The 25,666-nt window shown below is 48.4% G+C and overlaps 11 protein-coding genes across 11 annotated transcripts; 6 read left to right on the top strand and 5 right to left on the bottom strand.

Annotated features, from left to right (window-relative positions):
• Positions 1-260: 260 nt before the first annotated feature.
• On the top strand, positions 261-1,931 carry FMAN_00024 (uncharacterized protein; the record flags this gene model as incomplete). The annotated part of the gene is made up of 3 exons (XM_041821825.1): positions 261-728; positions 778-1,548; positions 1,599-1,931. The coding sequence occupies 3 exons, from the start codon at positions 261-263 to the stop codon at positions 1,929-1,931; spliced, it is 1,572 nt and encodes a 523-aa protein (XP_041687566.1).
• Positions 1,932-2,335: 404 nt separating this feature from the next.
• Positions 2,336-3,829, top strand: FMAN_00023 (uncharacterized protein; the record flags this gene model as incomplete). Its single annotated transcript, XM_041821824.1, has 2 exons — positions 2,336-2,658; positions 2,710-3,829. 2 exons carry the CDS (start codon positions 2,336-2,338, stop codon positions 3,827-3,829), a joined length of 1,443 nt encoding a protein of 480 aa, XP_041687565.1.
• An 89-nt stretch (positions 3,830-3,918) lies between these two features.
• Positions 3,919-5,556, bottom strand: FMAN_00022 (uncharacterized protein; the record flags this gene model as incomplete). The annotated part of the gene is made up of 1 exon (XM_041821821.1): positions 3,919-5,556. One exon carries the CDS (start codon positions 5,554-5,556, stop codon positions 3,919-3,921), a length of 1,638 nt encoding a protein of 545 aa, XP_041687564.1.
• A 464-nt stretch (positions 5,557-6,020) lies between these two features.
• Positions 6,021-8,100, top strand: FMAN_00021 (uncharacterized protein; the record flags this gene model as incomplete). Its single annotated transcript, XM_041821820.1, has 2 exons — positions 6,021-6,044; positions 6,100-8,100. 2 exons carry the CDS (start codon positions 6,021-6,023, stop codon positions 8,098-8,100), a joined length of 2,025 nt encoding a protein of 674 aa, XP_041687563.1.
• A 92-nt stretch (positions 8,101-8,192) lies between these two features.
• Positions 8,193-9,920, bottom strand: FMAN_00020 (uncharacterized protein; the record flags this gene model as incomplete). The annotated part of the gene is made up of 5 exons (XM_041821819.1): positions 8,193-8,665; positions 8,725-8,908; positions 8,958-9,464; positions 9,518-9,554; positions 9,610-9,920. 5 exons carry the CDS (start codon positions 9,918-9,920, stop codon positions 8,193-8,195), a joined length of 1,512 nt encoding a protein of 503 aa, XP_041687562.1.
• Positions 9,921-10,614: 694 nt separating this feature from the next.
• On the bottom strand, positions 10,615-13,266 carry FMAN_00019 (uncharacterized protein; the record flags this gene model as incomplete). Its single annotated transcript, XM_041821818.1, has 1 exon — positions 10,615-13,266. One exon carries the CDS (start codon positions 13,264-13,266, stop codon positions 10,615-10,617), a length of 2,652 nt encoding a protein of 883 aa, XP_041687561.1.
• A 1,050-nt stretch (positions 13,267-14,316) lies between these two features.
• FMAN_00018 (uncharacterized protein) lies at positions 14,317-15,287 on the top strand (the record flags this gene model as incomplete). The annotated part of the gene is made up of 2 exons (XM_041821817.1): positions 14,317-14,444; positions 14,501-15,287. 2 exons carry the CDS (start codon positions 14,317-14,319, stop codon positions 15,285-15,287), a joined length of 915 nt encoding a protein of 304 aa, XP_041687560.1.
• A 67-nt stretch (positions 15,288-15,354) lies between these two features.
• On the bottom strand, positions 15,355-17,421 carry FMAN_00017 (uncharacterized protein; the record flags this gene model as incomplete). Its single annotated transcript, XM_041821816.1, has 3 exons — positions 15,355-16,243; positions 16,312-17,148; positions 17,207-17,421. The coding sequence occupies 3 exons, from the start codon at positions 17,419-17,421 to the stop codon at positions 15,355-15,357; spliced, it is 1,941 nt and encodes a 646-aa protein (XP_041687559.1).
• A 377-nt stretch (positions 17,422-17,798) lies between these two features.
• Positions 17,799-19,426, top strand: FMAN_00016 (uncharacterized protein; the record flags this gene model as incomplete). Its single annotated transcript, XM_041821815.1, has 2 exons — positions 17,799-18,019; positions 18,076-19,426. The coding sequence occupies 2 exons, from the start codon at positions 17,799-17,801 to the stop codon at positions 19,424-19,426; spliced, it is 1,572 nt and encodes a 523-aa protein (XP_041687558.1).
• Positions 19,427-20,268: 842 nt separating this feature from the next.
• On the top strand, positions 20,269-22,785 carry FMAN_16201 (uncharacterized protein; the record flags this gene model as incomplete). Its single annotated transcript, XM_041821814.1, has 1 exon — positions 20,269-22,785. The coding sequence occupies one exon, from the start codon at positions 20,269-20,271 to the stop codon at positions 22,783-22,785; it is 2,517 nt and encodes an 838-aa protein (XP_041687557.1).
• A 57-nt stretch (positions 22,786-22,842) lies between these two features.
• FMAN_00015 (uncharacterized protein) lies at positions 22,843-24,261 on the bottom strand (the record flags this gene model as incomplete). Its single annotated transcript, XM_041821813.1, has 1 exon — positions 22,843-24,261. One exon carries the CDS (start codon positions 24,259-24,261, stop codon positions 22,843-22,845), a length of 1,419 nt encoding a protein of 472 aa, XP_041687556.1.
• Between the last annotated feature and the right edge of the window lie 1,405 nt (positions 24,262-25,666).

Here is a 25,666-nt window from a genome sequence, read left to right as displayed (position 1 = left end):
CTCTGAACTGTTAGATGAGCCGAGTATCTGATAAGTTACCGATTACGCGTATATGGAATATTAAGTTACAACTATAGAATTGCATAAGAAATGTGATTTTTGGCAGGATAATTGCCACAAGTGGGCTTTTACATCCTTGTGGGGAACACGAGATTAATAGACATAAGAAGCCTTTAGAGTAAATAAATAGTAAAAAGACAAATACTCCTATTTCTACAACTCATAATCTACACTTGACCCTGTATATCAAGCACACAAACATGACTCTCTCTTGCTCAGCTCAGGCAATCAGTCAGCCAATTGTCTTTGGACTGAAAGTCATTGACTTTTCTGTCATGTTGGTCGAAAACTACAATTTTGAGGCCAAGTCGATGCTTTACTATGGCCACCCAACAACCGTCGCCGAGGAAGTTGACTTTTGCAATATCACGGTCACATACAGTCACCCTGGCCAGAACGACACTGTCCGCGTTGAAACGTGGCTTCCTGTTGACAATTTCAACGGTCGACTCCAATCCATCGGGGGAGGAGGCTGGATAGCCGGACGATATCCGCCGAGCTATGCTGCCATGAGCGGAGCAATCGGTGAGGGATATGCCACCTCTACGACTGACGCTGGGCTGCAACTACAAATGGACTATGGTCCTGATATTTGGGCCCTGAATGGCGAAGGCAATCCCAATCTCTCCCTCCTCCAGAACTTCGCTTCTATCTCCCTAGGCGATCAAGTATGTTCTTACCCTATCTTTCCAGCCTTTTCTATGCTAACGAGACTAGGCAAATATTGCTAAAGGTTTGATCAAAAACTTCTATGGCGAAGCACCCAAGTATTCGTACTGGAGTGGCTGTTCTCAAGGCGGGAGACAGGGCATGATGCTTGCGCAGCGGTATCCAGAAGCCTATGATGGCATACATGCGTGTGCACCGGCAATCAACTGGAACCAATTGTTCATGACAACTTTTTGGCCCCAGTTGATCATGCAGGAGCTAGACTACTTTCCGTACCCTTGCGAGATGAATTTCATCTTGGCGGAGGCCATAGAGGCCTGTGATGGCCTTGATGGCATTATTGATGGAATCATCTCCAACGAGGATGCTTGTGATTTTGATCCAATGGATATCGTCGGCAAATCGTTCAATTGCTCCGATACTGCTGATATCATTACTATTACTGAGGAGGCAGCCAAAATAGCCAAATCGACCTGGTCAGGTCCGACCACTACTGATGGCAAGTTCATATGGTACGGCCCCAACATGGGAGCTCAGCTCAGCGGGCAGTCACTCCAGTTGACAAACGATATTGGACTTGCCATGACCACATGCATTAACGGGACTTGCCAAGGAGCTCCAGTGGGGCTTGGCGAGGTTTGGATCAAGTACTGGATAGAAGCGAACCCTGACTGGTCGTACAAGAATATGAGCCGAGAAGCATTTGATGTTTATGCCCACGAAGCTGTTCAGCGGTACGAATCAGTAATCGGGACGAACGACCCTGACCTGAGAGCCTTCTACAAGAGGGGCGGCAAGATTTTGGGCTATCATGGAACTGTAAGTCCTTTTCTTTATTCACACTAGCAACCCGAGCTAACAAGTTACAGCACGATCAGCTTATCCCAGTCAAGGGCACAAGACACTACTACGAAAAGGTGAAGGAGATCATTCCCGAAGTCTCAAACTTTTACCGCATGTTCGAAGTTCCCGGGCTACTGCATTGCTCAGGCGGCAAAGGGGGACAGCCAACGAACACGTTTGACGCACTCCGGGCCTGGGTCGAGAATGGGACCGTGCCAGCGGAACTGCCTCACTCTTTCAAGGACGACAACAGTTATGAGCAACAACGTCTGCTCTGCCCTTATCCCCAGAAAGCATGGCTGAAGACAAACAATAACGATAAAGTAGTTTATAAGTCTGGTGACTTTGTTTGCGTCTGAGTACTATAACTACTGATTGCCTAGATCTAGGGTAGCTCTATTATAGACGCCTTATCGGCAATGCAAGAGACTGTTGGAAGAGAGAAAGGGACTAAACTAGATATATAATTGTTATAGCTGGAATCCATAAAGCCATATTGTTTATTTGTTTTATTTTCTTTAGTATGTGTTAAGTGTGTAGCCGTTCTGAAAATGCTTCACAGACATAGGTACTAGCTCCATAGACACATCGCTCGGCCATTACGTACTCCACTCAATCTCTTATCAGCGGCTATTTATCAGCTGCTAAATTGATAAGCTTCAGCAACTGATAAATACTTTATTTACCAAGCCATGCCCTCTTGCCGGACAAAGCTATTTTCCCGCTTTTAATTGTAACATCATAATCAAAGCGAGTGACAGAAATGCAACGCAGATCATCAGGTACCCAAAGACAGCGAGCTTTACAGGCCTGTGACTTTTGTCATTCCAGAGGCCTGAAGTGTCGCCGATCATCAGGAGCCGAGACGATGCCCTGGGAAGGTCACCGAGCTTGTCTCACATGCATCGATTACGGGGCTGAATGCACTATGACCCGGCCTGTGCGGAAACGTGGTCGGAAGCCAACGGTGGCAACTGGGAAAGGCAACAGCCAGAAGCACACCGAGAATGAGAGCTCTAATTTCAGGTCTCCGCATTGCATCCGTCGTCTGATAGACATCTACCGGGACACAATGTACCAGTGCTAGTATGTCGTCTCCCTATCTGGTTCATTGATCTGGCTGCTAAATTAATCAAGCTTTCCATTTCTTTCCGAAAATGACCTCGAACGACGGTGGGCAGACAGTATACCTAGTACCAGGGAGACGGCGTACCTCCTTTTAATGGCACTATGCGCACTAAGCGCCCAGAGCCTCACCCTCAAAGCGGTATTCGATAGCTCATTGCTGGGTGATGTTGTCTCCCATGACGCCAACATCTATTTCGGCGAGGCTGTCTCCCATATTCCAGCACGCATTCCGGATACACCTGATCTTGACTACCTGCGATCATTCGGCCTCTTGGCTGTGTACTCACTGAGAAGTGGTAACAAGAGTGATCTTCATAGATATCTCGGATTATGCCACGCCTGGATCGCTCAACATGGGTTCAATATGGAGAATAACTGGGACAGCTCTATATCTCTACTAGAGGTAGATGACCGAAGACGTCTATTTTGGTGCGTCTATCGACTTGAAATTCACTCAGCCTGCGTGCTTGGGCACATCATTCGCCTTCCGGAGGCCCAGGTCTCAGTGCTTTATCCTCGTATCACACCTGCTATGAGTCGTGAGACGCAGGCCTGGACGGCTGGGTGGGATTACATCACCGATCTTTTCCGATTGATGGAGTATGCGATACTTAATCTTCGTCAGCGGAAGCCTCACAGGGATGTCGTTGCCGTGTTCTGCGACCGACCGTCCCCAAGAGCATTGCTCGATAGCCTGGATCAACTAAAAGCCAGCAAACCTTTTATACTCCGTGTCCTTTCGCAATCACATGACGACCTTCAGAGCAATCGATGCAAATTTATGGCAGTTCAGATAACTTGCACTGAGGCACTGGTAAATATCATGGGCCTGCTTCATTGTCAAGCCCCAGTTGATGAGGTGATCAAAGTGGCAGAAGAATTTCTCAATGAGATCACCGAAGCTTCCCTCATCATGTTCAAGGTTGCAAGCAGTCAGATCGTTCACCAATTGCTTGGTGTTGGCCATATGGTGTATAATGCATTTCTTTATGACGAGAACCAATCTCAATTTGCTGTCGGGCGACTGGTTACATATCTGGAGGACATTGTGAAGAACTTGGAACAGGATATTCCTACGGCGACTGAGGCAAGAGAGCAATTGCGAAAGCTGGCAAAATGTATTATATAAACTGGGTAGATACGAAATGAACTGTCATCGCGCAACATCTTCCTTTCTCCCTAGCTTGGAAGAATTCTCTATGGCTCTCGTTCCATCCCTCATTCGTGCGAGACTGCCATGCTAGCCATGTACTTCCGGTAGGATGGGATAGACCACCGTCGAATTCGCTTCCCGTAAACGATTATGGTGAGGAAGGTAAGTGTACACGCGAGTGAAATCATTGCTGCCGTGATGAAGCAGTTCTTCAATCCCTGGGTTGTCCACCATGGCGTGATAGCATAACTAAAGCCAAAGCCGATCGTATTGCGAACCAACATGATAGAGACAGTGGTTTCACCGGCGATCTCTTTGAAGCAATCGACATTGTAACTGACAGCAATTGCACCCCCGGCAACACACCCAACCGTAAGCATACCTAGCCCAAACACGAGGCCGATCCAGTGGACGTGGTAGTATGCACCAACACCCCAGGTGATGAGACCTGCCGATGAAATAATGCCTGAGAGAAGCAGTACCCAAAGTCGCTGCTCGGGCTCTCTAATCCCTCCGTTGCGTCGCGCTAGCCACAGTGCGATCCAGTCTGCTGCCTTTCCAACCCAGAGACAAGCAACGGCTGCTCCAATGATCGGTCCTGCATATACACAACCAACCAGCGCTGCGTTCCAATTGTACGGGTTGCTTGACAGAACGGGGCTGGCAGTTCCATTCAGAACATTGTACCAAGCGAGATTGATTCCGTAGAGAAATCCAGCCCACGCAACTGTTGGGAACTGGAAGATCATGAGGACAGGCCGGTATACCATTCGTAGCATGTCCGTGTTGCTGGGTCGCCCTGTCATTACCTTGAACCAAGTGTACTTTCCCCAACCGGAGTTGATATCACGGTATATGATCGATGGGGAAGACGGTAGGGAGTTTCTTGGCGATGCTTCATCTGCTTTTCCTTCGGCCTTGGACGTCCTTAAGTCTTGGTGTTCGGTATCGGTAGCTGTTTGACTCTCGAGTGAGGCTCCTCGGAAGTACATCGTTTCTTCCATGAAGAAGAACATGATGAGGAAGCAGATTGCGCATATAATTGCTCCAAAATGCATCGTCCATCTCCATCCAAAAGCATCGTTGAACCATCCTGCGACGAGAGGGGCAAGGAAGTTGGACCCAAAGAGAATGGCCACGTAGAGACTCATGTAAGTCCCACGGTTATGGGCGAAGAATAGATCAAATACGGTGGCCTCACACAGAGACTCGATTGGAGATACGATGATACCAATCAAGATCCTGTGGGCAAACCATTCTCCAGCAGATGTCGAGTAGGCAGTCCAAACCATTATCGGAACCGTAAGCAACATGGTGGTAAGATATACCCCACGTCGTCCGAATGTAAGAGCGATCGGTTGCCAGATCAGACAAGCCCAACCAAAGAAGAGAAACATGACTCCGGTTCCCTGGACGAGATTTGCAGTAGAAATGCCGGTATCCTTGGTGATATCTGCTAGGACAGAGTATTGAAGTGAGGTTGCTATACCTGTTCCCAGGACGTAAAGATAAGCCATGCTGACTGCCAAAAGCTTTCGACGATGGGACCAATTGAGGGGGTCATTGGGATCGGAGCTTGGGCGAGGAACGAGGACAATGTCTTTGTGCTGAGAGTCGTGTGGCCCTGAAGAGTTCATCCCGTTGATGTCAACGAGACGAACGGTGCCAGGAACATCATCATGGTAGATTGAAGATTCTGTCATCGTGGGAGACGTGCAAGGTAATTGAGCTGTTAGAATATCGAGACATTGACGTGATTGTAATGGCGGTCCTAGGCTTATATCGAATGTGGACGTGCTTCCTATTGTCAACGATAAGACCGTTACGGCCAGTGTGCAACCCGGCCAGCGAATCAGAAGTGCGCGATAAGAGCTTATCTGATTGAGAGTATGATAAACCGTCTTATCCTGCTAAATCAAATTACCAGCTGGTAAATAATTCATCAGCTGCTAATTTATATAACATTTACCTGTAATCTTAACTTGAGTGCGATATTTAACAGCTGCATGTTATAATTAGCAGTTATAATCCTCGCGCACTGTAGCATGGCTACGTCCTAAAGACAAATTGCTTTAGTACTTAAACCATCTGCTATGAATCAATGTAAGCCTAAAGCTTCTTCTACATCAGCCAGAAACAGCCCCAAAAGAATCAACTCCTGCCCAACATGGCAATCGACAACGAGAATCCTGTAAGCCGTATTGCCATCACATGTCAAAATGGTCACACATATTCTGACCCTGCAGACACTCTCTATTGTAGAGGCTTCAATAGCATCCCTTGCATCTGCATTGTCTCAAGGCCATATCAACAGCGTTGAACTGACCGCCAAGCACTTGCTGAGAATCGCCAAGTATGATCGCCGAACCACTCAGCTCAACGCTGTCCCAGTCATCAATCAAGATGTGTTTGATGCTGCACAAGCATCAGATCAGCGTCGCTCCATGGGCAAGACACTGGGTTTGCTGGATGGAATTCCCTGCACGATCAAAGACTCTTACAAGATCAGAGGTATGACTGTAGCTGCTGGGTCTCCTGCTTTCAAAGACCTCGTCGCAAATGAAGACGCGTTTACTGTTGAGAAGCTGAGAGACGCTGGGGCTGTGTTCTTGGGTCGTACCAACATGCCTCCAATGGCTGCTGGTGGCATGCAACGAGGCGTTTATGGTCGTGCTGAGTCACCGTACAATGGAGCCTATCTCACGGCTGCTTTTGCTTCGGGATCGTCCAATGGATCTGCCACAGCGACTGCAGCAAGTTTTGGTGTCTTTGGCATGGGAGAGGAGACCATCTCATCTGGCCGTTCACCTGCTTCCAATAATGGTTTGGTAGCATACACTCCATCCAGAGGACTCATCTCAATTAGAGGCAACTGGCCCCTTTTCCCCACCTGCGACACTGTAGTGCCTCACACAAGAACTGTGGAAGACATGTTTGCGCTTCTGGATGTCATCGTTGCTGTTGATGACAAGACAAGCTGCGACTTTTGGCGGGAACAACCTTTCGTCAAGCTCCCCGATGTCAATTCCGTGCGACCAAAAACGTTCTTTGATCTTTCTGATCCCCACGCTCTCAAGGGCAAGAGGATTGGTGTTCCAAAGATGTACATTGGCGGCGTCGACTCTGACCCGGATGCACGCAAGGTTCATACTCGCGACAGTGTTATCGACCTTTGGAAACAGGCCAAGACCATCCTTGAGGGACTAGGCGCTACTGTTATTGAGACCAACTTTCCACTCGTCACCGAATTTGAGAAACCGGTCTGTGGTGAGACCAGATCGGAAACACCACCTCATCGCAATGAGATCGATATGTGCCAGTTGATGGCCTATTCTTGGGACGACTTCCTGGCAGCGAATCAAGATTCCAAAGTGGCAACAAGTCTTGCTCAAGTCGAGTCATCGGCCATATTCCCTCATCCTCCTGGATGCCTACAAGATAGATACGACGCCAACGATCCTCTTGTTCGGCATACAGCTGTTGTTGCCCACATCACTAATGGCCGAGTCCCGACTTACGAGATCCCCAATCTTGTAACAGCACTTCAGAACCTTGAGTCAAAGCGCAAGTCGGCTTTTGAAGACTGGCTTGATGCTTTGAAGTTGGACATGCTTGTGTGGCCTTGTAATGCCGATGTGGGCAAAGCTGATGCAGATATCAACGAGGAGTCTGCAAAGCATGCATGGCTCAATGGTGTTCTGTATTCGAACGGAAATTGCGCTATTCGCCAGTTTGGCATACCGACTGTCAGCGTGCCAATGGGTGTCATGGCTGATACGAGAATGCCCGTCAATCTCACCTTCGCATCAAAGGCTTATAATGACAAGAACTTGTTTCGATATGCATATGCCTTTGAAAAGGGCAGTTTTCTTCGTCAGCAGCCATTGAGAACTCCACAGCTGGTGACAGATACCATTATGGGCGGACTAGAGAGTAAGGCCATCGGGTCAGCACCACCTCAACTCACTATGGATGCCAAGGCGTCGATTATAGATGGAGAGAGGCAATTGGTAATCTTCGGTACAGTTGATAAGGACGAATTGCGTGAGTTGCACGTCTATGTTGATGGGGAGGAGTTGAAAGACGTCAAGATTGCCAATGGGAAATGGGTGGTACAGGTCAAGACGAAGGAAGCGCAGAGGTCCCAACCAGAGGAAATCAGCGTCCCTGATTTCAGCAAGTCAATGGTCTTGGCTTTAGTCCAAGGCAAGAAAGGAAGATCTACTGCCAGCATGTTATTTATTTAGTCGCAGCGTAAACTTTACTCACTCTCTTACATTTCTCTACTCACTGATCCTACTCCGTAATCTCCATGTGCCTAAGTAACATCGAGATTTGCTCACTTGTTTCCCAAAGCTACTAATGTCGGGAAACTCAGAGCCTCAACGGCTGCCGGCGCCTTCTGCCCTAGTGATTGAAACAGCTCATCTAATGCTTCCCACTTCTCATAGCGGCGCTGGCCGCCCTCGTCATATACAGAAACCTCCAAGTCCTTCACTCGTGATCGCACGACCCAGCCCTCCCGGGAATCTGCCACCGCCACCGTCTCATCTACCCATGTATACTGAGACCATGGCTCTTCACCATAGGCAAAGGCCGTCCATCGCCGGACAAAACCGACGCAGACATCGCGCTGTCTCTGGAGAGGTAAGCGCTCCATGAAGGTCATGAATTGGTAGACGAGTTCAATGAAATGATGGCCAAGGACGCCAGAGAAGAAGGACCCGGGGAAAGGATTGCGCAGCGAGAGGATACAACGATGTTGTTTCTTGCCACTCTGCCATAGTTCCTTTGATAGTATGTGGCAGGGTACTTTTTGCGTCTCAGTTAGCGTCGCTGAAATTGATAGACTGCATGGGAGATTGTCTTACAGGAAAACATAACATCACCACACAATGTGCATAACCTGGTCCAGAACAAGTTTTGATCCATGGTTCTGGATATTTCATAAATCTCCAACACTCTCTTGGCATTGTATGTTCCAAGAGCACCTTCCACGTGCTGATAAAAGACCTCAGGCCGCACTGCCATGAGGTTGTGCGCAAACAGATAGCCCTATGCTTTGTCAGAATCATGATAAATGGAAGACACTCGTTTCACTGACCTCAAAAACTGCGTCACCCGTGATGATAGCATCGACCCAAGAGCAATCGGATACTATCTTTGCATGGTTGAGATAATTGGGAATAACTGGAAAGAAGCTCTTGTCGGCCAGTGGTGAAAAGGCTGCCTTGTTGATAGACGAGGCTGCCTCAACAATCTTGTCAGTTGGCACAGCTCTGAGCTTTTCGAGGCGCTGAGGATCATCTACACTGATTCCACAGAAGTCAAGTAGTGCCTGATATTCTTCTTCCTTGTTCGCGAGGGGTTTGGGACTGATTGCCGATGCAGTTCCGGATTGTAGAATGGCTCGATCGAAGAGGGGGACGTTAGAGCTCAAATGGAAGGCGAGTGAGGAACTGCCAGCGCTTTCGCCGAACGCGGTGATCCTGTTGATGTCACCCCCAAAACCCGAAATGAACTTTTGAACCCATTGGAAGGCCAGACGTTGGTCGTATAGTGCAAAATTGCAGGGATCCTCGTTGAGGCTTGCAGCTTCGTCGACGAGGTCCTAGAGAATGTCAGAGTGATTCTAGCATATGTCCAATATAGGGTTCTACTTGCTTGGCAGGCCAGAAATCCTAGGAAGTGAAGTCGATAGCTTGAACTAGTCAGTAATCACCGATTATACACGATAAGGTGGGGGATGTGTTCACTGAATGCTAACTACGATAATGGGTCTCGAGTCCTCGCATGCTTGCGTCACCATTCTTGTTGTATCTGCCAGGTTCATGTTAAATTGACATCTTGTAAAACTGAATAGGACAGTAAGCGAGTTACCATTAGGGCCACCGTAGTGCGCACCAACTGTAAAGCCTCCGCCGTGGACATATACCATGACGGGTACTTTTTTGGTACTCCCAGACTTCAAAACCGACACTGGTGCCGTGATAGTTAGGTTGAGGCAAGAAAATTCATCATATTCTCGCTTTTCGTCTCCTGGAATCGGACCACCAAACGGCTCCATGCCTTGTTCGGTTTGAGGACAGGCATGGCCGTATTCCGTGAACGAGCGCCGTTTTGGTGGTAGCTCGCTGATCAATGTGGCATGTCGGAAACGTGCAGCAACATGACCGTATGGGATGCTACGAAACTGGACAACATGCTCGTTTCGCTTTCTTCCAGTAATTGGACCGAGTTGAGGGTGCTCAAACTCCTGGGGATGGAAACCATTGATGATCATTATGGGAAAGCTTTGTTGGTGACAAACTATTGACTGCTTGCGTCGAAACTTTACAGGCATTTTCTACTCTTTTAAGATGCAACAGCCACAGACGGAGTTGGGATACCTGGGCGGGAAATGCATCTCCACTCTGGTTAATCCATCACCATCGGGGACGCTAGGGGCTACTTTTTTTTAGCGTGTTTAGCTTGTTTACAGTAGTCTCCCGCCATCGGGCCACCATTTTACCCGACTCCCCGAGTGCCGTATGAGCAACGGGATGGAAGGTCCAGGGAAATGATAGTGTGACAACATGCAAGAGAAGCTCAAAGAGACCGGGACGCTTTAATCGCCGTCATCTTAGCGACTGGATACAGATTGAACTTCAAGAGTAAGCTTGATAGGTGGGAACAAGATAAAACAAGTATATACGAATGAAACAGCCTATTTACATCTATGGGGATGACTGCGGCCTATAAAGTTAACCTTTGCAAAACGCTCAAGGCTCATCATCTTCATGCGGAACGAACGGAGGATAGATGGGAAGCGGCGGCCAGTCAGGCTTGGTGTAAGCACCAGAGAAGACGTGTCTTCCAGACCCTACGACCTCCAGCTCTCCACCAGGCAGTGTGACCTCTGCTTCCGTATTCCCAGGGATCGTCGCCGACAGATGTATTTCATCACCTCTCAGCTCCCAACTGACGTCTACCTCACCAAAAGGACTGGTAAATCGGGCGTGGGACGACGTGATTGTCCCTCCTGGCACGGGAGCGATCCTTATTCTCTTCCAACCAGGCTCCAGCGGTTGTATACCGGCAATCGTGGTATGCATCCAGTTTGCGACAGCTCCCAATGCATAGTGATTGAAGCTCGTCATGTTGGATGAGTTGAGTGTACCATCCGGAAGCATGCTATCCCATCTTTCCCAGATGGTTGTAGAGCCCATAGTGACTGGATAGAGCCAGGATGGCGGTTTTCTGTGCATGAGCATTCTGTAAAAGAGTTGGTGTTGGTTGATCTTGTTGAGCGCGTGGCCGAGAATAGGTGTCCCTGCGAAGCCTGTGGCAATCTTGAAGCGTGCATTGCGTTTGATGAGATAGACTAGTCGCGCTGCTGCTGCTTCTTGCTGCTTGGGGGTCGGAAAAAGTGAGAAGTGAATGGCTAGTGCTAGGGCTGTCTGGGTATCTGACACGACTCTTCCCTCGTCAGTGATGTAAATTTGAGCAAAACGCGCACGCAAATCGGCCGCTTGCTTTGTCCACAACTCACAATCCCTCTTACGACCTAAGATGTCGGAGATTCGGGCCATGATATCTGTCATACGGATGAGAAAAGAATTTGAAACTAAAATCTCATCCGTCGGTCCATTACCCGGATCGTCAGCCGGTGCAGCAGGTTCAAGCCAGTCACCAAGTTGAGAGTGATTGGGATCCCACAATAGGCCATCCTCATCTCGCTTGACACCCTTGGTCAACCACTCATTCATGTTATCACAGAGATCTGCAAGAAACGCTGTGTCGCCGGAAGATTGGTACAGATCCCATGGTACACTGATGAGTGCATCTCCCCAAATAGCCGATGGGATGTTTGGACGCCCTTTCCAAATATTAGGAGAGAACAGCGGTGGGATACCCTTCCCATCTTCGGTCTGCTCGAAAGTCAGGCCTTGGAGCCAGGTTTTAAGGATGCCTCCAGTGTCATAGAGATAGGCTGCAGTAGGAGCAAACGCTTGTAGGTCTCCAGTCCATCCAAGACGCTCATCTCTCTGAGGACAGTCCGTCGGAACTGAAATGAAATTTCCCCTCATGGACCAAACTACATTCTCATGTAGCTTGTTCAACATGTCATCCGAGCACTCAAACCACCCAGTTCGGGGCATGTCGGTATGGATGACTACGGCGCGGAAATTGTTCAGGTAGACTTGGTCAAAGTCGTAGCCTATTATTTGCACGTAGCGAAACCCGTGAAAGGTAAAACGAGGCTCATAAACCAGAGGCTCACCCGACAAAATGACTGTGTCGGTACACTTGGCCTCTCGAAGTGGCGCAGTGGCACACTCGCCATTGTCCAAGACCTCAGCATGTATGAGACGAACGATATGGCCCTTGGGCCCAGTAAGTTCGCATCGTACCCAGCCAACGAGGTTCTGTCCAAAGTCAAGGATGATGCTTCCTTGAGGACTCTGTGACTTCGTTTGCGCAGGGATGGTTTGTATTCGTCTGACAGGTGGACTGCCAGATGGTACTTGTAAGGTTGAGACATTGAGTTGACCAAGACGAACGCTCTGCCAGTCCTTATCCAGGAATGACGGCTCATTCCATCCAGGGCATTCCAACCTAGAATCGTACAATTCACCATCGTAGATCTCGGCCTGAAGTAAGGGGCCATGGCTCCATTTCCAACTGCTGTCTGTTCCGATAACCTCTGTTCTTCCCTCGTATGTGATGATAATTTGAGCAAACAAGCCGACTGAAGAACCCCAAATTTTCCTCTCACCACCTGCAAAGCCCAACCTGCCGCAATACCAGCCCTCAGCAACCTCCGCTGCGACGATATTCTCCCCTTTCTTTAGCAGTGCTAGGACGTCAAAAGTCTGGTATGGCAATTGATGGTCGTAAGACGTCCACCCAGGCGCGAGCACGTGGTCTCCAATCCTGGCCCCGTTGATGAAGCTTTCATAGAGACCGTGTGCAGTGATGTATAAACGTGCCTGCTGTGGCGTTTCGTTGATGTGAAATTCTTTTCGAAATCGCACTGGCTGAACAGGCTTGGATAAATCCCGGTCAACCGATGGTTGGATCAAGGCGCAGTGCCAGTCAGTGGTTTTGAGTAGTCCAATCTCGATCTGCAGAGGAGCCGACCATGACGTCCATATCAAGTCTTGTGACTGTGCCCGAACTTTGAGTGTTGTAATTTCTCGCGATTCGAGTTGTTGGAATGGCCATGGTACATAAAGTGACTGTGAGGATACGACGGAGATGATTTCGATCTTGCTGGATTGACCACGTTGCGATGAGATCTCGTAAGATTTTTGTGACCACTGTCTTTCCAGACCTTCAAATGACCAAGAGATACGTGGCTTCTTCTCGTTGATAACTGCAAACTCCCTATAATGCTCAATACGTAAGTTAATGACCTTCATATCAGCCATTATGTCTTAATTCGTTTCGATTCCTACTCTCAAAACGCTTGTTGGGCTCCGAGGGACAGAATGAACTTTTATGGTCTAGGGTAGTGATGACGAACTGGGGGATATTCCCCGATGTTTTGCCACTCGCTTGTAAATAGCCCGAGTAACGATTAAACCTCTAGTACTAGTTAGGCTAGGTAAATTACTTGCGAGGTCAGTCTGGCCTAGTTCATGGGTATTAAACATGAGCCCCTCAGCTGACTATAGGCGTTATCGCTACTACTTTGAACCAGGCCATCCTCTTTCTCCCAAGGATCAGCTGATGTAACCAAGACTTGACTGCCAACTCAAACGCTAGCATTCTATCGCCGATTAGGTTCCAAGCCATCCATGACTTCCCCACCATCTCGGTCGTGGTGGTCCTCGTCGGTTGAGTCTACACTAGCATGGCCAAGCCTTCGCCCCTACCACCTCTTGGAGTCCCCTCTGACCTCGGTTATTGACATGCACGACGACTTTGAAGCTGTAAGGTTGAATGCGGATCCTCACTATGCTTCCGTTCGTCTGCCGGCTCATCTCCCCTCTTCTCGCGGAGGAATCGATGATCGAGCCGAAATGACGCAGCTTCTCGAACAGTTCATCAAACACATCCATGCCAAGCAGCCCCTGGTCGACCTCGGGCTTCTCTATAACCAGATATCCGTAGTGGAAGAGGAAGGGCTTGGCTGGGATGCACCTACATGTTTGCTGGTAACTGCGATTCTGAAGAGCCTTAATAGTTGCAAGGCATTAAATCTTAGCTGACTGCAAGAATAGTTAATGGCTTGTGCACTAGGAAGTATCTGCACGCCATATGACCACAGCAAGTTGGAGGAGTACTCCAAGCTGTCAATAGATACGCAACAGTACCTGCGTAGCCGCGAGTACTTCGACGCTGGCCTTAGAAGACTTGGTTTCATCATGGGCCACGCCAGCATTGTCGGTGCACAGTGTTTCTTTCTAGCTGCTGGATACTACATCACAACGTTCAAACCGCTCGCCTCATGGAGATGCTTGAACAACGCAAGTATCATGTGCAAAGATGTATTGACCAAGAGCCTAGGTAGACCGGCCGTGATCCAGGCGGCTTTGGTTAACACAAGCAAGAAGCCAGATAATGCACATCGTAAACTCTTTTGGAGTTGTCTCAAGACAGAGAGGTTTGTCCTTGAATAGCCTATCACCAATCCTCCCATGCTAATGATGTCTCTAATAGAGAGGTAGCCTCTGAATTGGGGCTTGAGATTGCAAACGCTCAGCTCATCCAGTATGAGAACATGTCATCACTTTTGCCAGATCTAGAACCTTCATGGCCATCTTCTTCCGGCACAGACGGCAGTTCCGATTCATCGGTTGCACAACACGAGCAGAGCTGGATGTACTACTTGACAGACATCTCGCTTCGGAAGCTGGAAATCCGAATTGAGTCATTCTTCGCGACTCAACAGGCAGAGCAGCATCAACCAGTCAACCAGGACCGCGAGTCATTTTACAAAGACATTCTCAACACCTTGGCAGATTTAGATAACCAGATCATGCTCCATTTTGTGAATCTTCCGGATTCTATTACTATTGAGACGGACGAGTCTGGCCATTCCCCCGATGATCTGCGAGAATATTTGAGGCTCCGATTAATCATCATTCGCCACACACTGAGCAGGCCTGCCCTCCACTTCATTCTTCATGGCGACCTCGACGGACTATCTGCGCAACTGCGAGCCCAGGCGAACGAGCTTGCAAACAGAGCTCTGCGGATCGATAGATATCTTATAACCCACGGCCTAACTACACATCGCCATCCTGGGACCTGGCTCGGTATTCGCTACTGTTCGTGTGCGGCGTTGGAGATCATAGCCGCAGCAAAAAGTGGCATACCGGGTCTAGACTGTCTTCCAGCCTGGGAGCCCGGAATGCAGAAGTTCAAGATTGCACTCACGTATTGGGGTGCTGAGAGTGCAGATGCGAGGCTGTATCTTGAGTGGATTGTACGGTTGGAATCATGATCGATTGAAACTGGTGGTGAGAGTGACGTTTCAGCCATGGACTGTTGATAGAGGAGAAACAATTTCATCATTTCACATCAAATTGGCTAAGCAGATATCCCCATCTCCATATATCAGTCCCTTCGTCATCCGATATTAACATTCTCGTGTGACCAGCAACCAAGTGACGCCAATCTGCAGGCAGCGCCAGTGAATGGCAATGGGCAAATTCCATCTCGCCACGGGCTGCTTTCGTTTTGGCGTAGTATACTGCCAGGAATGTCAGGCAGCCTAGGTACGAGAAGTGGTACGAGAACAATGCTTCAGGGTCGTGACAGGTTGGACTGCTGGGTGTGACACTACGGCTCGACAGAGACACTCTGTCTTGCCACTGCTTGAGATGCAAGGTCAATACCTCAGCTGTCAGCGAGAGGCACTCATTTGCAAGGCTTCCTATCTCTTGTATGATATGTTGGGGTGACTGGACTGGTGAAACATGGGCGTTGGAATGCAGTTTCTGTAGAAGGGGAGGGGAAAGGTGCAGATTCAGGCACAAATAAACGCGGAGTAAGCGCGCTGTGAGCTCTTTTTTCTGAATGCTTACATCCTCGAGGATCTTCTCCCCGAATGAATGATCAAGTCCAGTTGAACCTAAAGCTCCCTCACACATGATGCCGCTCGGCTGTGCGGGTTGGTTGACACGCCGTCGCAAGTCCTTTGCTTCATCATGCAACGAATGCAGATCAAGCCAGCTGGAGATTGATGATATCGTAACCAGGAGTTTGTTGATGTCTTTTCGAGTTTGGTGTAATTGCTGGAGATTGTCGGTGAGGTCGAAATATGAGCCTCCAGTTAAGTCATTCGTTAGAAGACTGATGACAGGAGAAAGATCATGGCTTTGGTTTGGTGAGAGGGTTTTGTTAGACAGTTTTTTCTGGTCGTTATATAGAAAAAGCTCCGATTCGAAATTCAGACGCCTATAGCACATAGGTCAGTATCACCATCACGCATCATGATGCAGTGGGTAATAAAGTTGGAGACCTACTCGAGCATGTCGGCAAAGAGGACATGAATGAATCGTGCCAGAGGCCTCTCAGTATCCGGCAAGCTTGAAAAGTTCATGTCCCTCATACTGTCATTAGCCCGATAGAACATGTTGCGAGCCCTTCGTGGCGCGAAATTTAGCAGATGCCAGAACCCAGCTAGGCACAGACATTGGGTGGTGAGCAGACCCGCAGGTTCGTCAAGGGCCCAACCAAGCCTCCGCTTTGCCATAGTCCAATACTGATATGCAGGTCGGCGTGAATTAGGCATGCATGAATCCGAGATAGCAGATGCTGGACTCATGGAGGTGGTGTGAGGCGTCAAGACATCGTGAGAGGAGAAGCCGCACAAGGATGCGATAGCACAAGCCAGAAAGACGAGACATGCTTCAGCGCTCCAATCTCCGTCGCTTTCCACCACATTACGGAAGTACCGAGTAAGCCAAGGTCTGTTGATAATGGGATACCGAACCAGGAACTGAGTCTCGAAGCGTTGCTGCAGAGCTCGGAGTTTGGTGGACGAGGTATCGGCACTAGCCTTGGAGTTGGTGGACCTGTCAGGTTCGTGCGAGTCTGTGGGGTTGAAAGAGAATTGGGCAGAGCTCGGAAGCTGATTCCGCAGAACTTCCCACTGTAGAATGTTTTCAGCGCTCGACATGCATGGGAAGCATCCCTGGCTTTCGTGGGTGGTACGAGGCCAAGTACCGTGTTCGTCATCCGACAGCGTAACCGAGGTTTGGGTAAGCGGCTGATCAGCATTGACTCTGGCTGATGCACCGAGAATTTCGTCTCTGGCCCTGGATATAGCACCGAGTATTTGGTTGCCCCAATCGTCCAGTCTAGATGGCAAGGGATCGTTAGCTAGATTTCGGTAAAGTCATGAGGAGGTCCACCTACGGGCTCGTCTGACTATTTTGGCCTCGTACGCAAGACTGGCGGCGGCGCTGGCACCACGTGCAGGTGGGAAAGCCGACGCAGCGAGTCTTCCTCAGTCTACAGGCCTCACAAGCAAGTCCTGTACGGGAACTAGTGCCAGGCGGTGGGAGCTCATCGCCCGACGAGGCCATGCCATTGGTTGACTTGGTTCGCTTTGATGCTCGTTCTTCTGTCATTGTCAAGTGCCACTCGGTGGAACATGCAGCGAAACTAGTTTGGATGATGGAGAGAGAGACCAAGGGGGTAAGTGAAATTATCGGGGGTGAGCCCCGACATTTATGGGCAGTCTTGAGTCGTTCCGGGCTAGACCAACCCCGGACCCCGGACCCCGCAACAAGGGGCTTCGATCGCGTCTAGCCGAAAGTCAAACCCCGCATTCTGCAGCAACTCATTTCCCAGAATCCAATCGATCTGAAGCAGCGACTACTTGTAACTCAGTCTCTATATATAACGTTCAAGCAATATGTATACTTATATATCACCATGACCATTTCTCCGATCTCCTGTTCATCAGACATCAATAGCCCAGCATCCATCACCAACAACTGACAGAATGGAGAACGACACCAAGCCCAGCGTCGAGATGGTAGAGAAGGAAAAAAAGGACGTCTCCTTGACTGTTAATGAGCACGATGCCACCTCTCTCATCTTGCTGCAGTCCCTCAAACAGAACTACAAGTCTGTTGTCTTCAGCATCCTCATGGCAACTGGCCCCATGGCCTTTGGCTTCGATATCATCATCGTTGGCGTTGTCACAGCCTTCCCAGCCTTTCTGTAGGTTCCCCTTTTACAATGCATCTCAGTGGAAATATTCTAATTAACCAAAACAGGGAGAGATTCGGTGAGCTTCGAGATGGAATGCCCATTCTGCCATCCATCTGGCTGTCTCTGTGGAATGCCTCGATGCAGATTGGGTTTATGATTGGCTCCGTCATTGTCGGCTGGGTCGCCGATCGATTCGGCCGAAAGGTTTCTATGATGACTGGATCTATCATCACTGTGGCCGGTATCGCGGTCGTGTATACCTGCGACTTGAGCGATTCCATGAACCATCGCCGTGGTACGTTCCTGGCCGGCAAGATTGTCATTGGTATGGGCTTGAGCATGATGGCTACCACTTGCATGACGTACAATTCTGAGATAGTCCCCGTCAAGCTCCGAGGTTTCGCCCTGTCTTTGTTCCAGTTCCAGCTCGTCTTTGGCCAGCTGATCGCCGCTGTTGTTGCTGGTAGCCAGATCCCGGATGGCCTTCAAAGAATGTCCTATCGCATCTGCTTCGCCACCCAGTGGGCCCTCGCTGGCACGGCCTTCATTTCGGCCCTGATCGTCCCGGAGTCCCCGGCATGGCTGCTCCGAAAGAACGACGAGGCCGGCGCCCGCAAGTCTTTTAGTTGGCTGTACAAGCCTTCCCAGGTCGAGGCTGCCATGGTTGCCCTCCAGTCAACCCTTGAGCACGAGAAACAAGAGCAGGCTGACGCAGCCGACGTCACCTGGTCGGAATGCTTCAAGGGCCCCAACTTTCGTCGGATGCGCATCATCATCTTTGCTAGCATTGTTCAGCAGTTCCATGGTACCACCTTTGTCGCAAACGGTACCTACTTCATGATTATCGCCGGCCTCTCCCCAGAAAAATCTATCATGGTCCTTGAGATCGCCTCTGGTCTGTCCCTAGGTGCTATCATGATTTCCTGGTTTCTCGTCGATTATCTGGGCCGCAGACGTACCATCATGGGCTGCACAGCACTCCTGGCAGCAACCTGGCTCTCTGTTGGTATCGCTGGCTTTTTCTCAACTCAAGCCGCACTATGGTATATGGGTGTTATGATCAACCTCGTCATGGTCTTTTTCAACATTGGTTCCGGGCCAGTAATTCCCATTATTGCTTCTGAAACCTCTTCTGTCAGACTCCGTGCCAAAGCCAACGCCGTCGGTTTCATCTGCAACAGTTTCATGTCCTGGGTTTTCAACTTTTGTGTCCCTTACATCTTCAACTCGGACGAGGGCAATCTTGGTGGCAAGACTGGTCTCATTTTTGCTGCTCTGTCTGTTATTGCCTGGGTGGTTTTCTGGTTCGATCTGCCTGAGATGAAGAATCGCACCTATCTGGAACTGGATGAGATGTTTGAGAACAAGGTCAAGACTCGCCAATTCCGTAAATATCAGTGCCAGGGTTCTATCTAAGAAAGCTATTTCAATATGCAAGTTAAAAACAGGAGAGCTAGTCTCCATTAAGGAGTCTTTTTTATTAAAGCAGGACTTTATTTATAAGTCTTATTTCCCGTAATTGATTATTTAAATTTTCTGCAAGAATTTATCTACTATTAAACAGTATTTATCTTATATTAGTAATACTTTAACTTTGCCCGTATGTGTTTTTTTTGGTGTTCTTTACCTTTGTGGCCTTCAGGCTGAAGCCTCTTTTGACCCCTCAACCCTATTACAGTAATACTTAAAGCACAGAAGCAGCATAAGCGCAAGAACATAGCAGAAAGCCACTACAAACTGCAGATGGAATTATCACTCCAGTTAGATATTAATCAATTAGGCATTGTGTCTCGGTGGTTACTTCCGCTAATCGTTAGGGTAGAAGACGCGTTGTATTTCGAGCCAAGAAATAATGAGGGGGCCTGGGTCCACATAAGTGAGGGGGAGTCGGGGCTGTTCCCCGATTGTCAAAATCGTCCCTTGCCTTTGTTGATGAATGCTTCCTTCCAGACTTTTACCGATATAATAGCTCATATGGCTTGTCCTTAGCTCACATCTCAAGAGCTAACCCATTCCATACCGGGTATCCTTACCTCGGTCTGATCCGTTGTCTTGTGATTAGATCTTTCGGTGCATTATAATCCGAAGTACATTAAGCCTAGACTTTACTCGTAACACGACAGCTTCGGTAGCTTTAATGGGTTTTTATGTGACTAGAATCATGTATTAATTAGTTGTTTCTACACCTCATCGATGCTCTCTGCTCATATGCAAATTGCTACCTTTGAGTTTTGAGACCATCGAAAGGTATCCCCAGTATGACTGTCGATTTTGAGAGCTCCTGGATTTGGCACCCCCATTGGACCGAGAAGCCAGAATCGTCCTCTGCCGGTGAATTCGTTTACTTCCGCAAGTCCATTTACTTACGAGATATCCCTCAAGGTCCTGTTGAGATTACGATTACAGCCGATACGAGATACAAGCTCTACATTAACAAGTCGGTGGTTCATACCGGTCCTGTTAAAGGAGACGATCAGACATGGTTCTACGATGTCCTAGACATTCAACAATTCCTCGTCGCTGGCCACAACCATATTCTGGTTCATGTTCTTCGGTTCTATCATGGGTCACAAAATGCCTCAAGCTTTCCCAGGACCCCATTTCCAGGGTTTTACATTAGGCATGACTCAACCAAGGGCAACCAAGAACAGCGACCATTGGACATTCAAACAGATGATACATGGGAAACAGCGCTTGATACTTGCAGAGCTCTTCCTGTCAGTGAGAACTTCGATTTCTTCCTCCATGTCTTTGAAAGGGTTGACCAGCGTAAATCTCACACGCTCACTTGGGTTGCGGCAAAGCCATATCAGTTCATGGTGAATTGGGGTCTCTCTGTACCTTGGAATCTACGTCCTCGAATGATTCCATTCTCTCAGCTAGTGGAACTCCATCTCACAGCCATCCATAACATCAGAAGTTCACAACCCCAGGACATTTGGGAACGCCTTCTCAACCCGACCCTGAAGCATAAGGCAGGTATTTTCCTGACCAAAGGCACGGTACACCATGTCGAGCTCGAGGTGCCGTACCACGTTACAGCCTTCGTTGACTTTCGTTTCGCCAGGCCGTCAACTGGTGGTAGCAAGCTGAACATCACATGGTCCGAGGGCTATGAGGAGCAATCTGCTAAGCTACCCTTTGAACGAAAGAAAGGAGACAGATCCGACACATCAAAGTCTATTATGGGACCGAAAGACCAGTACATCTTTGGAGGGACCCAGTCAGATCAAGACTTGGTTCAATATGGCATTGCAGGAGCCAACGATGAAACTTTCAGTCCTTTTCACTTTAGGACATTTCGATACCTTGCCATAGATATTGATGTTGCTCAAGACTCAGACCTTATTTTTGATGGTATCAATCTCGTCAGAACAAATTACCCCCTGGAGGTGTTGGCCACTTTCCCCATAGTCGAGATTCAGGATGAAGATTCATCGTGGTTTCACAAGCTCTGGGAGGTGAGCTTACGCACATTGGAGAATTGTATGCACGACTGCTACGAAGACTGTCCGTTTTACGAGCAACTACAGTACGCCATGGATACAAGAAGCTCAGCACTCTTCACCTACGCCATCTCCCGGGATGATCGACTCGCACGCCAAGCAATCTTACAATTTTACAACTCTTTTCAGCCAAAGATTGGGTTGACAGCAAGCCGTGCTCCCTGCCACCATCTGCAGACCATTTCCCATTTCTCTCTTTTCTGGGTATGCATGCTTACAGACCATTACGAGCAGTTTGGAGATAGAGAATTTGTCTCTGGCTTCCTACCCATCGTTGATGCCATTCTCAACACCTTTGGTAGTCGTCTCGACAAAGAAACTGGCCTGCTGCGCATTTCTCAATTAGCTGGCGACTGGGAATTTGTTGACTGGAGTGATTCATATAAGCCATTCGGAGTTCCGCCCGCTGCAAAGGATACTGGTTACCTGACTTATACAAATCAGTTGTTCGCATACACTCTACAGAGGCTCAGTTCGCTCGAATTGTGCCTGGGCAGGACGTCAGGCGCAGATGAACACAAACATCAAGCTGAGCTGATCGTCCAAGCTGTCAGAAGCCACTGCTTCGACGGTACCTATTTCACGGATGGACTCACCACGTTGGCAAACCATACCCACTACAGTGAACATTGTCAAATTTGGGCAGTCCTTTGTGGCGCGGTAACTGGGAAAGACGCCTTTGACCTCTTAAATCGCTCTCTGGGATTGCAAACTAAAGTGGAAGATGAGCGTACGCACAAGTTCGCACAGGTATCTATAGCAATGGCGTTTTATAGCTTGAGGGCTTTATCCATCGTCGGCCATGGGGCATACGAAGCCCAATTCCTCAGTTTCTGGGCACCCTGGCGAAAGCAACTTGAACTCCACTTGACAACTTGGGTGGAAGACCATATCACGCAAAGATCGGATTGTCACGCATGGGGCAGCCTTCCTCTGTATGAGTATACCGTCGAGGTTGTGGGGTTCAAACTCGCCATGATCAACGGCGAGAGGGTGCTCGTCTTTAAGCCGCGGGTAGGCCTATTCAAGGCTTTCGAGGCCAGAGTTCCAGTGAGTGGTACTTGGCAACAGCCGATACTGGCTCGTGTCTCCTGGCAGAAGGACCAGAATAATGAAGTGGTTCTGAATTTGTCATGGGAGAATGAGGGCAGGGAGATGGAGGAGGGTAAGCAGCTACCTGTCCATGTAATCCTACCTAACAAGCAGGAAGAGGTTCTAGGGGCATTGAGCAACAAGCAATGGAAATTCAGCTTAGATTGTAGGCATTGATTCTAGTAGTAGACTAAAGTTGTAACATCGTGTCTCCATATACAAATACTAACTTGTCTATTTCCCAGACTTCTCTGCTACACGTAGTCCTTCTTCTTCCCTGACTACTTCAGTAAAGCTTGGGGGTGCGTCATCATCCGGGGGCTGGATCCACGACTCATTTCTCTGCAATTGGGAGGGGCCTGGAGCACTGTGAAATGCAGCCTCAGTTCCGTCCCTTTGAACTGAGTCTTTTTCACCCAGTCGCCCTCGCTCGTCACTTGGCATCAAGATCCTTATCGGGACTGCCCCTAATGCACTAAAGCGCTCTCCCGCTATTGTACCTATGACCTTCCATGTCAATCTGTGCGAGAGCCGAATGTTGTATGTGGCAAAGGTAGGGTTGAGTTTCACTAAATTGCTCGGTCGATGAGGAGTACCAGGTCGCAACTGTTCAAGACGTAAACCAAGCATGGCTCCAATATCGAGTGGTGGCCCTTCATCTGTACAGGGGATGTAGATGTCGTCCTGGATCCTGTTTAGGGCACTCTCAACACACAGGTCAATCTCCTCGCGTTTTTCATTTGTCTGGGAAAACAGAGTTCCTTCGCATATGACCTCGGTGCTGCTGACGATTCGCATAGACACAGATATTAATTTGACCTTTTGAGGGATTTCTTTTAGGATTTCGCTTGTCGCACTCAAATCTGGAACAACACGTAACTTGAAAGGGATCGGAGTTGGGTTTTCAAGTTGGATGACGGTTGGGACGTCAACAAGTAGATTGTAGGCAAATTCCGGTACGCTTGAAGCGCTAAAAGACTGCTTTATCTTTTGAGAAAACGATAACTTAACGTTTTCCATACCGGGGACAAGGCGATAGCTCGACATGGTCTGACGGCTCCGTGAACCTTTAAGACCAAAGTCCGCTATGGGCGGGTCAGGACTGAGATTGATTACATTGAACGGAAGGACAGCTTCAGTCGTATCAATATGACCTTTTCCGGTGACCCTCAAGGTAGCTTTCACAAAGTACTCGACAAACCCCTCAGTCTCTCCAAGCGCGCGAAGTGTATAGGTCGATGGTAGAACATGATCTGTTGCGCCGAGAGGTAAATAGCTGTGTTCTTGGCGCCCGCCTTGCAAGTCCTTCGGGTCAACATGCTTTGGCAGCGTTATTGCAAACGGCCAAGTCTGCTCATCGCCGCCGCTTTCAATGTGGAGCGGACCTTGGAAGATCTTTTGGGAGCAAGCTGACTCGGGGATGAGATTGAAACGGCCTCGGTAACTAGCTGCGTTGTTTGTTTCTGCGCGATGGATCACTATCTTGGACTTGGCTCTCCCAGATAAGGAGATGGTGACTGATGAGTCTGGGCTCACGATGGGACTTTGTCGGTAAACACAGCCAATAATTGTGTCACCTGGAGAATATGAATTTTGATTCCCTTCAAGGCGGATGCCCAGTGCTGAGGACATGGAAGGACCTGTCTGAGGCATTTTGACCGATATCAGGATGATAGAAAATAGCGATCAGATGCTGCATCGTCTCTCATTTATGCAGAGAGAGAGTACTGTGCCCCCTGCTATCAGCCTAGTGGGGCGCAGTCGGCTGCGCCTCTGTCTGGATCTGGTAGTGACCGAGTCTAAGCGTGGGCCATCCAATAAGAGGCGCGATATAATGCAAGCTTGACTATAAAGAGCTTAGATCAGATTTTTAGTATAAGTGTCTTGGGCAATCAAAGTGTATAAAGCTGTATAACTTTATGCAACGTGTAGATAAGACATAAAACAAGCCATTAATTCGGTCCTTATTAATAATGTCACGGAAATAGTTATAGAGAGTTCTAGCTTTTAAGCTAGAATTTATATCTTTAGGCATATAAGTATAGAGAGTATAATACTAATATATAATTATTAATTTTTTATAAAGACTAAAGCTTTTTTTAATTATATCATCTTTATATAATCGTCATAGATGTTTATACAAGAATTATGCTAGTTTAAGTAAGTTGTAAATCAAGCTACCCTACTCTAACGCAAAAACAAACAACTAAGTGATGGGGGGTAGGCATAAGGAATGCAAAAAAAGTAAAGGGGCGAAATTGACAGGACAAGGTAATAAGGGCATCAACGGTTAGTAATAACTAATATAAGCTACAGTGCATATAGATAAGCTATTATATGTGTTCAAGCCCAGCCAACTTGTTTCTTCTGGAAATCGTTTCTCACAAGCAGCGACTATGAGCTTGATAAATAACTGCAATTAAGTCCAGGAGGTTGACGCCTCCCCCATTTCCCTTTTTGCATCTTCTTCCTGCACCACGCTAGAAATATCTATTTTAAGGCAGAAGAGCTATGGCCATGTTTTGAGGCTTCGGTAATAACTGCAGATGCCTGTCGCTGGTTAATCAGGGAGCGGCCATCGAGATGTTTCCTTTTTGTCTCAGTATCAGGTGCCGAGAAGTTAGAGGGATCATTGAAGTGTCAGATTGGACATGAAGTCGAAGTCCGGCGCTACAATAACCTGGGGCCTTTGGCTCGAAGAGTGGACATAGCTTCAGAGAATTGACAAGATGTAGGCTGCCATGAGATCCTATCCGACACTCCGGTCAATTACCTAGTTGGATCTGATCACGGATCTGATTTCGTCTAGTCGTCCAAGGCCAAGGTGGTTGATGCCCGCAAACCCCGCAGTAATTAAATCTGAACACTGGAACTACCGTCGCGGTGAATGGGGGACCGAACTTAATACGTGCCCCACTTCTCCACGATTTTACCCCATAATCACCTGAGCTGGAACTAGAAAAACCTGGTTATGATCCTCTAGTCGCGGCCTATTACTGCAAAGAGTTTGGACAAGTGCAGAATTGTAAAAAGTAGTGTCGGGCATATGCCGACATGT

The sequence above is a fragment of the Fusarium mangiferae genome, assembly GCF_900044065.1.
Source record: "Fusarium mangiferae strain MRC7560 genome assembly, contig: FMAN_scaffold013, whole genome shotgun sequence".
Classification (NCBI taxonomy): Eukaryota; Fungi; Ascomycota; class Sordariomycetes; order Hypocreales; family Nectriaceae; genus Fusarium; species Fusarium mangiferae.
Note: the sequence above shows the minus strand (reverse complement) of the source record. Positions and strands in the feature narration are given on the sequence as shown.